The sequence below is a fragment of the Typha latifolia genome, chromosome 6, assembly GCF_019914945.1.
Source record: "Typha latifolia isolate L0001 chromosome 6, TyphaL0001v2, whole genome shotgun sequence".
Lineage (NCBI taxonomy): Eukaryota > Viridiplantae > Streptophyta > Magnoliopsida > Poales > Typhaceae > Typha > Typha latifolia.
Window position 1 is genome coordinate 1471638 of NC_133091.1, and position 11879 is coordinate 1483516.

The following is an 11879-nucleotide window of genomic DNA, read 5'->3' on the forward strand; positions in this document are numbered from 1 at the left end:
TCTTCATTTTTTAGGAACTCCAAATAATTTTTTTAGACCACCGATAAGTTCCCAAATTGTCTTAGATCCCAAAGAAAATGCCACTCCAAGTTGTTTGATGATAACTATGGAACTCGTCGGCCGGCATATGATGTATAATTTATAAGTCATTATCTAGTCAGTGTGAAAGAAAACAATAACATCAATTAGGATTATAATTTAAAAATTAAAAATTAGCTCATGTTGAGAAATATACACACACACACACACACATATATATAATATAAGATTTTATACTCATAGCTAAACAATAAGCAAATGGCTTTCACCGTAAAGCTTCCATTCGGCATTAATTAAGCACCTTAAATATTTGACTTAGGAATTATGAAAGGTTGATTAAACTATCCGATGCAATTTAACTGTCACTTTGCGAAGGAAAAAATAATAATAATATATATATATATATATATATATATATATATATATATATCTTCGTTGACTTCATTAAACTTAGACAACGTAATTAAACCGCTCAAAACTCGTAATACTTTGAAAAGATTATTCAAAACCCCGTCAATGACAGGGTTGCCCCTTCTCGTACTCGATAAATAATATTGGAGAGTTAGAGAGAATGAGAATATAGAGAGACGTAGGAAATGGGAGAAGAGTTTGAACACTTTATACTCGTCCATGGCGTCGGCCATGGAGCCTGGTGCTGGTTCAAGCTCAGGTGTCTCCTCGAGAAGTCCGGTCACAAAGTCTCGTGCGTTGACCTCACCACCGCCGGCGTTGACCGCACCGAGCCGGGCGCCGTCCGTTCGTTTGACGAGTACGATAAGCCGCTCGTCGATCTAATGTCAACGTTGCCGGATGATGAGAAGGTAGCAGTGACGTTGTTATATAAATAGAAGTTCCTAGTCTTGTTCTCTTTTCAATTTTATGATGATGCATGCAATAGTTGAATTGATAGAAAGAGATGAGATAAAAATATTTTTACGGAAAATCTCACGGGTTCTAAAATAATTAATCCTCTTTTTTTTCCCCTAACTTTATGTTTTGGGTGATGAAGCAGGAATGCAGGATAGAAGAGATAAAAATAAGTTGATTTAATTTTTTTATCTCAGGTAATGTTGGTGGGACATAGTGCAGGAGGATTTAAGTATTACTCATACCATCCATTTATTTGGGGACAAGATCAAGCTTGCCTTCTTCATTGCAGCCGCCATGCTTCCATTTGGGTTTCACACAGAAGAAGACACCAAAGATGTGATCCTCTTCACCTTAAAATTCTCAACATTTCTTACCATAAAATTTTGAGGAAACTAAATAGAAAGTTACATGCATGTTCACCATGAAACATACTTTTATATTTTAAATGTGAAGGCTAAAGTTTACTTTTCATTTTTTATTAACACGGAATACCTAATTTATCCGAATTCGGCGACCGACATTTGGTTTGGGATCCGATCATCCTCCGACGACTGTCTCATTGCGAAAAGAGTTTCAAAGAAAAATATTATACCAGATGAGCCCTGAAGAGGTAATTAATTAATTCAAACTTGACTCAATTGTTGCTGAATGGGATGAATTAGGATTCAACACTAGCTTCAATGCCACTGCTGCAATTTGCAGTGCTAGATTTGGAGGGATAAAGTAAGAAGAGTCTTCATAAAGACAACACATGATCATATGGTAAGGCCAGAGCAGCAGGATGCCATGATCAGGAGATGGCCACCAAGTGATGTGTTGGTCATGGAGACAGATCATAACCCTTTCTTCTCAGATCCTAATCACCATGAAGTGCAATGACATCAAATTATATGATGTCAGTTGGTTAGAGCGTCGTGCTAATAACGCGAAGGTCGCAGGTTCGAGACCTGCATGGGCCAGTTAACAATTTTAGTTTTTTTTTGTTCATCACCAATCACCTTGTTTATTATAAATATGTAACAAACTTTAATGTTTGAAACATTGCGAGAACATAAATCATACAAACAGAATGTCTTCAAACATATTCACTAAATCGAAAGATAGCAGAGGTTTCAGGTGAGGAGGTTCTTTGAGTTGAGTGAGATAACGTTTTGGGTGGAGGGAGCCTTCGCCAGTATTATGGCATACCCGTCATCCATATGGTCTACACCCTCAGGGAATAGTTGCCAGATTACGCATCCTCCTCCAACACCTCCTGCCATCCTGGAGCTCAAGAAAGTACTGTAGACTGTCTCAAAGAAGGCTTCTCGGAACTCGAGATCAAACCTCTCATCCTTCAGCGACGCTCCAAACTCCGCAAACATGATTGGCATCCTGAGCAATTTCGCTGCATCATCCATGTGTTGTTCCATCCAGGTCTTCACGAATTGCAGGTGATCGTCCGAGATCGAGTGTGGCAGCCTTTCAAAGAATTAAAGACAGTAGCAAATGATACTACAACTCACTCTAGTCGATTGACAAGCTTACTATGGGGGAAAAAAGCAAAATTACCAGCTATCAGAGTAGATGTGAACAGAAGCAATATCGATACCGGAAGCTTGATGGTTCCTGATAAAATCTGTTCCTACTTGCCCCGAATAGCTTGCGGGATTTGAATTTAGACGTTCAGGGTTAGAAGGGCCATAGAAACCTTCAACGCCACACTCTAACAGATGCACTGGATCAATGGACTTGACATATGATGCCATCTCTTCTATCCATGCCTAAAAGTAAGCAAAGCCTTAAAAACACATTGAAGGTGTGCCAATTAATATACTAATAGCTAAGCGAAACTAGTTTGCGAATTAAACCTGCAATTTATCGCCGGAAGGATCTGAAGGGCATTCTGGCTCATTAATCAGCTCCCATGCCAAAATAGTGGGGTCATCCTTATATGCCACATTCGTTATTGTGTTTACTCTGGTGAGAACAGCCTAAACACATCAAACAACAAGAAGAGGACGCAGAGCAATCACTTTTCAGTTGAAATCAGAATTCTCAAAATTTAATTTGGACATGGGATGCTTGCCTTCACAAAAGCTTTGTAGTAGTCTTTAATGATTGGATCGGAGAAGAAGTCATCGTCGTCAGTTAAGTTCAGGCCTGCATCCTTACCCCACTTCACATACTGAGGCTTCCCCCCGTAGTCCCCCCAGTTATTACATAAAGACAGTATAAGTCTGATCTGATGACTTCTTGCCTCGCTGACTACAAAATCCAGTGCCTACGGAAGAAATTTTCAAAATACCAATTGATTGGGACCCATTCTCAAACACACGGAGGGCAGCAAAATCATAACTTGTTTCAACCCAAACTTAGAAACGAATTGGAGATTACCTTGAACACCTCCTCGTCGTAATTGTAAGGTGATGTTTGGAGAGCTCTCCATCCACCGTCATTGAAAGCCCAGGTACGGCAGACGTTGAGGCCAACACCCTTGGCCTCCTTAAAGACATCAGAAACCTTACTCCTCGTCTCTGGGCCTACTGCAAACACCATTAACCAATATGTATTGAACCCATTAATGAAGAAAGGTCGGTCCTTGATCACCAATTGGGTCCCTTCTCTTCCAACCATTGCCCACTCCTCGTCACCCATTTCACCCCAAAATTGAATCCTGTGAGCAAAGTGCAAGAAAACATGTTATCAAAATTGAGAAGGTATCAGGTGGAGTGGGGATTGGAGAAGAGAAGTGGGCTTCTTCTCTTGTGGGTACCTATTAGGGCCAAAGTATTCATTGGTAACGAAATTTTCGAAAGAGACCATGAGAATTGATGCAAGGAAGATGGATGGCAATGGAGGAGAAAAAAGAAGAGTGTAATTCCCATTTGGAATGGACATGGAATCCATAGTTCCCAAGCCATTAAAACAAATGGTTCCTCGGATACTGGGAATATTAGCTCGAAGTCGAAGGCAAGAGGAGAAAATGAGAGAAATTACATTTTAAACCCTATTAGGCTTAAATTCATTTCACTCCTTATAATTTTATAATTTTATATATCATAATATCCACGAGTTAAATATAAAAATACTGATTAAAAATATAAATAAATAAATTTTATAATACATATAAAATAATATAAATTAAATTTTAAATAACAAATATATTATATACACATTTCTTTTTTCAAGAGAAAGAGAACAATTAAAGGGAAGAATTTCTTCAAACAACAACAACAAGGAGCCGAGGCAATTTTAGTTTTAGTTTGGTCTAAATCTCTCAAAAATCTCCAATTCCTAGCTATGAAAACCTAGTAGCAAAGCACTAGTGTGTTTCGAAATTTATTACATACCAAGAAATGTATACTTTGAGTGCTATCATAATTTGGCATAAATGATGGAGCTCATCTAAGCCCATATATTTAGAGGCCAGGTTTGTAGTACTAGTAATACTATCAAGCTCGCTTATCTTATATATTCTAATATAAAATAAAATAAAAAACCACAAAAGAGATCCCTAGTACGGTAGTGACTATATTTATTAATTTTAAAAAAAATCTGAGTTCTAATAAGCCCCTTTCTCATCACACAAAAGAGATCCCTTGTCTTTCTCTTTCTCTCTCTCTCTCTCTCTATATATATATATGAGTTTGATCTTTATGTACTTTTATATGTTTGTATGACACTCTCGATATACTAGCACAGATTGAATCATCTATAGAAAAAAAATAATTATTTTAAATTAAAGGAGAGATGATGAAAAACTTACAGAAAAATACTGTTAGAAATGCAGTATCTTGCGAGAATTAGGAAGCTTGACCTATCAAGGAATGAAAAGAATTTGGGATGCCAATTATGCTTTATAGATACCATCGTTGACCTTTTCCTCATTCTTATCATTATTTTATTATGAGATGCTAATACTTAATTATTTCCATAATTTCTCACAACTTGTCAGCATGGCATTCCAACCACTGAAATTTGTTTAAAAACTAGAATTTATGAGAAGCACGTGCTTTAAAAATCGCGTATCATTTATAAAAGATCTAGTGGTAGTGGGCTTTCATGGTGCATGAATCCATGCATCACGTCTGTTTACAAGGGAGTAACAAATCACATCCTATATTTTTATTATATTATAAATAAGATCATTTTTTTATTATTTATAATTTTATCTTTTAAATTCTCAAATGGTGTTTTTATATTCTTAAATTATTGCTTAGATGCGATTTAGTATTTTGAAAGCTTGATTTGATCCAATTTTATTAAAATTAGTATTTTATTTTATCTCTAAAATATTTTGATGGCTTAATTTGGTTCTATTATTAAGTTAATATGATGGTCAACTTACATTATATCTACCCAATCAAATATAAAGCATTGCCTTAATATTTTTTAGCAAAATAAGGGCACTATTAGTAAATAATAAAGAAAGAAATTTATTTATAATATAGTAAAAATGTAGACTCTCATTTGTTTCAAAATTATCTTTTTTTTTTTATATTCTAGGTTAGAAAGCATTACTCTATGTTAGAAAGCAAACATCAAATTATCTATACTCTAAGTTAAAAGTATTATTTAAATTATTTCACATATAAATTTAATTATAATTTTTATCTTTAATTTAACTAAAGCTATTTCACAAAAAAAAAAACTATTCTCTTATGCTATAATTTTTATCTTTATTATTATTAGCCTACAATTTATCAACAGCCCCCTGTATATATAATTCAAGATATAGTGAGTATCTCCTCCTTTAATGGATTAAAAATATCAAAATTTGGCAGAAAATTCAAGAAACAACATTCAAGTAATGGTATCAGCTCTATATTATTTGGAAATCAGCTCTATATTATTCAATGTACTTGGCCTACGACTACGAGCCAAATACATTGAATAATAGTATCCCAAATCAGTAGCTACCGACGTGCCTGTCATGTCACACACACAGAGATCTTATTGTTAATTGATGGTGGGTAGAGACTAGAGATTATCATCCAGCGAGTATATATATATATATATATTCAAAATAAAAGGAGAACAGAGAAACGCACAACTCCGGCATTGATGACAAAGATCAGTCTACCGTAGCTACTCGTGCCAATGGCTGCGATACCAGCAATCATCCAGTGAGTTGGCTAGATTGAGGCCAAGCTAGAAGCTTAACGTTAAAATTTAGGTATATTGCCATCTCAGTTAACAAATACTATCATAACCAAAAGGTTTATCTAATAAAAATATATGGATGAATGGGCTTATATATTATACACTCTCGGGTTGAACCGTAATGGATGAGCGAAGAGCTACGGACTCTTACTCGGCTGAGCCGTCGAGCTAGTCCAATAAACTTTTGGGTCTGACTGGGCTGATGCTAAAGTGAGCTCGGGTGGAGTATTTACCCAATTTTATATAGGATTGCACTTAAAAGTAGCTTTGGGCTTACGGGCCTTTCTCAGCAGGCTTTCCTAGGCTACGGAGCCGCTGCCATGTTAGCAATCCTCTATAGAGAAGAAAGTGGCTCGTCAACTCTTTGCCTTCTGCCATATGCAGAGCAATCTTTGCTTTGAGCATTACTAAGAAGTAACTCTCGAATCTAAATCGATCGCCGAATGTCTGATGACTCTGGAAGTTTCTTTGCAACAATTGGAAGTTGGCCATGGAAGTTTTTTTTTTCATGCTACTTTTCTTTTTCCTTCGTTCGGTATAATTATGGTTTGTTTAGGGGATACTTGAGGCTGAAGCTCCTGCAATTGGGGAAGGCAGGAAACCATAGGGCTGTGGCAGCAATTGATTATTTTGTTGCATAGTGGCATTAAAGATCCATGTACGAGATAAATCCTACTCTTTGTTTGTCACACACTTAGTATAAACTTTTGTCGTGCTTACTTGGATTTCTTAAGTAGAGCTAACCTCCTTTCTTGAGATTTCTAGTGAAGTTGAATCATTGCAAATTATCATTTTACTTCTCGTATGTATGTTGCAAGTAAGAGTTCACGGTAGGCTACTTTTCAATCTGTGGGACTTAAATGGTCATTAAGTTCAGTATGGAGTGAGATCAGAGAGAGGAGAGAAAGAAAGCAGGAACATTAAACTTCTTTTTCTTCTATCGTGGATATGATACACACGCATTGTTTTGGCGTGATAAGCTGAGAGTTGCCCTTTCTGAAGATTTGTTCTGTAGTTAGCATTTTCAGTAATGGAGACTTGATTTTTGTTTCATACCAAGTTGTGTGTATTCTTTCCTTTGGGTCACAAGTATTGTTGATTAATATGGTTTCCTTCATGATTTCATGTATTTATTCTGTCTCCTCATTGGCATATGCTCAAAATATCTCTCTTAGACTCTTCTCTTTGTTCCCAGTGTGCTCATTTATGGCCCCGTGCCTTCCGAAGCTGCCCATTGTGCTCCCCTTGGTTCATTTAACGTTGAGAATATTCACCCAAAAGATATTGCAACATTTCTTGATGAATATCTTATAAACAAATGTTATTAATGTGACTTTTTTTTTTCTTTAACTGGGCACCCGTCAAGTTGAACACATTGTCATCACCTTTGAGTGTCACATTCATAGATGAGGTTACATGGAAAGCAGTTGAGATGGTTTGGAATAATAGTACATTGTATGAAGGAGGGATTCTGCCTAAGTAGAAGGTACCATGAGAGAGAAAGGAAGACCAAAACTGATATTGAGGTAAAAAACAACTGCATACATTCTTGTTACCATGTAATGCTTGCTATTTATATGGACACTATGAGAATTGCACATGCAGAACTCAAATTGACCAAAAGATCAATGAGTGTGCACAATTAGTAGCAAGAGGTATCCTATCATTTAACTTGGGCGTGGTGCACTCTAGCTAGTCAATGCTTATCTACTAATCTTTGTTCTTCTGCTTGCATTTGATGGTATGATTTCTATTGCAATATATTAAATATTTCATATTCTGCATTTATATACGATTTCTTTAAACCATTGAGATATTTCATTCAGCAAATAATCACTATTCGATCAAAGCATCATCGTGCATAACTCCTGCGCCTTACCTCAGGTGTCAATGAAAGTGCACCTGCTAGCCTCCACTCCTACAACACTAAAGAAGAGGTAAATGTATCTCCTTTTCCTTCCAAATATGCACTTCTTATACAATAGACTGCAATGTCTATAAAATTATTCTTCGTTTGTGTGTGATTTTTTTCTCTCTTTTTTTTTTTTTTCACTTACTTCTGGTAGATTATACTTTCTGTGCACATTCATTGACTCTAATACCGCAAAGGAGAAACAAATCATTCAAGAAAGGACAGGCTTCTTTAATCTAGTGCCAGGAACTTGGTCATCTCACTGTCTGTAAAAGAGACAATAATGCAAATTGTGGATCCTTGGGGTGGTTGAACTCAGTCAGTCATGTGCATCCAGCCAAGATTGCTGGGGGAAGTAGAGATAAATCACTGATATTTTGAGTGCCGGGCAGTGCCTTCTACCCTCCAGTTAATGTTCCACTGAGCTTCCATTTATAGATCTGAAAACAGCTCACCTCACCAGTACTTGCAGATCTTTGACGTTTCTCCCACCAGTAAGAATTTCCATCTAATGAAATGACCCAAGAATTAAGAATCTTCTTCACCCTTCTCAGGTTACTCTTCTGTTACCTGATGCCTTTGAAGCATTCAATTACTTTCTCTATGCTATATATATATATTTTCTCCTTTCCTGAAATCTTTATTCCACATCTCTTTCCCAGGAAAAGTAGCAAATACTAACATGTCAACTCTTCTTGTTTGCAAATATTTTGTGACATGGGTCTCATTCTAGTTAGGAACTTTCCAAACTCTTCTGCCACTTTTCCCATCTTGGCTGGCTGCTGAAGACTTTGTTGCAATCCCACCATCTGACCACATCCCGTTCATCCTGAGCCGTTCAAAAAGAGGAACATTGTATCCTAATTTTTGAAAACCCCACGCCACATGAGTTGCCATGAGAGGGTGGCATGGATTCAGGGAGCATGCCTGCCGTGTCCTGCCTTCCAATCTGGCCTGGGCCCATCGCAATTTTCTCACTTGGGTCCCAATCTCAATTGACTTTGAAGCGATCTAACTCGTGCGTGACTTCTTCAGGAGTTGTCGGCTCGTTCCATGGCCTGATGGTTGTTATTCAAATATATGAACTGTGTGTTGGGTTTCACATTTAATATCAGAGTTGTTGTGTTGTTTTCCACGCCCAAACAGTTAATTAGTTTGCTATGTTGGCTATTCAGGAGGTAGACGTACAAAGGGATTTAGTTTCTATCCTAACTATACGAAGGAGAGATGTAGATGACGGCAGGTATTGTAAGCGTAGCATATATATATATATATAATCTAATTCGGTTTCTTATTCTTTAAGATTAGTCCTTAAAGAATGGCTTTTGCTGAATAAATGTGGCAGCTTTCCCCTCGTCTATGGCAATGGGTAGAACAGTAGAGATTGGGGGATGGGAAGATGTGCTCTAACCTTTACTGTTCCGGCCACCACTGCAGTAAAATATTTCACTGTAAGTGGAGGTGGTTAGTTGACGTTAAAAGTGCATGGGACCCACCAAATCCTCGGTGTCAGCACGCTACGGCGATTTGGTTTTAGACACGTGATGGAACGCGCCACTCTCGGGCAGCGTCACCAGCCTTGTCATGCTTCTCTCGACCTTTTATTACTGCTGCGTACTAAGTACCAACCCATGGGACGCGTCGGCAAAACGTTAATTACTGTTGTGCCCCTTCAGGAAAACCAAAATCTTTTCTACTAATTATTATAACCCAATCTTTGCTTTCTGGAAGTATCTGCAGATAGCCATCCATATGTTACGTTTTGCAAAGTGTGAAGATTCTGAAAAGGATTAGGCCGAATTGGGTACATAGATTCTATTAGCCATTAGGGGTTGGGGTGGGGGGTTAAATTAAGATTTGGTGCCAAAAAGTAAAGCGACAAATTCGAACCACATGATACGGATGGAATATGATAACCTCGGAATAATTGGGACTGGTATAATGTATTGGATAAGTATCCAACATGGATAGTGGAGGCTGAGAGTCTTTCCCCACTATCCTGAGAGTGAAATTTGTAGCACGCTCTACTGTACTTGCCACGTGTCAACTAACTTCGCCAAAATAGCATCGGAATTTTCCACACGAGAAAGGGAATAAAAAAAAAAAAGTTTCCAAAATTTTCTTTTGTTCGTGACCATATGTCTCGCAAGATAACATTTGAATTAAATATTTGCGAACTTTTTTTTTCCCACGTCAAAACGTGAGACGCAAGCAAAGCCTCTACCTCACCACTCTCACCGCCCCCACCGCTCCCCCGTAACACTATGGTTAAACACACAATTGATATGTCCCAACTAATCAAATATTTAATAAAAATTTAAATTAAAAAGATAAAAGGAAAATGTCCCCCAAAAATCCTGTCTCACACTCTTCTTCACTACCAAAACGACTGCAGCTAAGCGAGGGTAATATCGTAATTAAGGCGGAAAAATCTCGCTAAACGGCAACGATCTCCTGCGAGAAAATATCGGCGTCGAACTCGCTGAAATCCACCTCCCAAAAGTGCGGCTGCGGGAGGTAAAAGTCCGTTAGATTAAACGGCGTCTCGACGGAGAAAGCGGAGGCGTCCAAATCGCCGTCAAAGCGGTCGAAGGGGGTCTCTTCCTCCCCGCACAAAAGCACCGACGTCGGCGAGAGGTTAGAGAAGGGGGCGCCGCCGCTGTATCCGGTGGGAGTAGCCGGAGGTGACTTCGGCGCCGGGAAGTTGGTGATCGCCTTGGGTCCCTTGAGCCGGACGGCGGCGTTGTCGTACACGGTGGCGGCCTCCTCCGCCGTGTCGAACGTCCCTAGCCAAACCCGCTTCCCCTGGTTTGGATCACGGATCTCCGCCGCCCACCGGCCCCACGGCCGCCGCCGAACGCCTCGGAATCGCTTCAGCCCGTCCACTGCCGCAGGCGACTGCGCCAGCGCCGGCCTCCTCCGTGGCGACTGCGCCAGCTCCGGCCTCCTCCGTACCGCCGGCGTCGGGGTCGATACCTCGATCCCTATCTCTTGCACATGTCTCCTCACGCGCCGCCGTAGCCTCCGGGGTCCGGCAGCGTCGACTTCCTCGTCGCTCGACGACGAGTCCGTCGCGTCGGCGTCCGTCACATAGATCCGGACGATCCTCCTCCCCCTCGAGCTTCTCGATTTCCCGGCGGCCGGTGACGTCTTCCTCGTGGTGACGACGTGTTCGGAGAACTTGATCGTTTCAGCGGCGAAGTCCGATCTAAGGCTCGGATCCATCACTCGGAGCGACAAATCGATCGATCCCGAATGATTCGAGGTTTCATCAAAAGCATAGGAATCAAATACTTCACCAGAAGTACCCTTACCAGGAGAAATCAGCACTCCGCTGCTTCTTCCTTCGGTTTTAGAGAAGAAAACAACATTCGAAGCAAGGGAGAAGAGATCCGAGGTTAGGGTTTTGGCTAGGGTTTTAGCCAAATCATAGGCAGAAGAGAGAGAGAGAGAGAGAAAGGGGGGGGGACCAAACAGAGGTAGAAAGAGAAGGGGGGAAGAGGAGAGGAGTCCCAGAGGAGGAAACTGAGAAAGTGTTGAGCAATGGACGGGTATTTATCATGGTAAGTTTCGGCCCCCTCGTTGTTATCATTTTCCCCTGTTTCCATTATAGTACCCTACAGCTGGCTCCGCTGACGCGGCTCGAGGACGTTATTGTAATAGAATTGCCAAAAATGCCCCTTCCTAACTGGCAGCACGAATATTTCGGGGTATTGAATAGTGCTGGTCTGGCACTGCTACATGTATCAGTGGTATAAGAGCAATTGGTGCATCTTTACGGGGCTATTTCTGTACATTTCGTAACGAATTACCCAACTTTAATATTAGGATTTTAGGGGTGTTGGGACGCCTCGGTGGGACGAGGTGGTATAAGCGCAATTGGTGCCTGCGTCCAAGGGCACTTCTGTACATT

At 39.7% G+C, this 11879-nt stretch overlaps 3 protein-coding genes across 3 annotated transcripts; 1 reads left to right on the top strand and 2 right to left on the bottom strand.

The window, feature by feature from the left end:
- Nucleotides 1–635: 635 nt before the first annotated feature.
- Nucleotides 636–1788, top strand: LOC140790481 (methylesterase 17-like). Its single transcript, XM_073140594.1, is given in 7 exon segments — nt 636–860; nt 1104–1133; nt 1135–1243; nt 1393–1422; nt 1425–1519; nt 1572–1624; nt 1626–1788. Coding segments are annotated over 7 exon segments (705 nt in total).
- Nucleotides 1789–1882: 94 nt separating this feature from the next.
- LOC140791002 (mannan endo-1,4-beta-mannosidase 8-like) lies at nt 1883–3849 on the bottom strand. Its single transcript, XM_073141344.1, has 6 exons — nt 3665–3849; nt 3286–3565; nt 2978–3172; nt 2760–2882; nt 2461–2672; nt 1883–2370 (listed from the first exon to the last, which is right to left on the bottom strand). The coding sequence occupies exons 1-6, from the start codon at nt 3796–3798 to the stop codon at nt 2022–2024; spliced, it is 1293 nt and encodes a 430-aa protein (XP_072997445.1). The 5' UTR covers nt 3799–3849; the 3' UTR covers nt 1883–2021.
- Nucleotides 3850–10105: 6256 nt separating this feature from the next.
- LOC140790281 (pathogenesis-related genes transcriptional activator PTI6-like) lies at nt 10106–11541 on the bottom strand. The gene has a single exon (XM_073140279.1). The coding sequence runs from the start codon at nt 11189–11191 to the stop codon at nt 10403–10405; it is 789 nt and encodes a 262-aa protein (XP_072996380.1). The 5' UTR covers nt 11192–11541; the 3' UTR covers nt 10106–10402.
- Nucleotides 11542–11879: the final 338 nt, after the last annotated feature.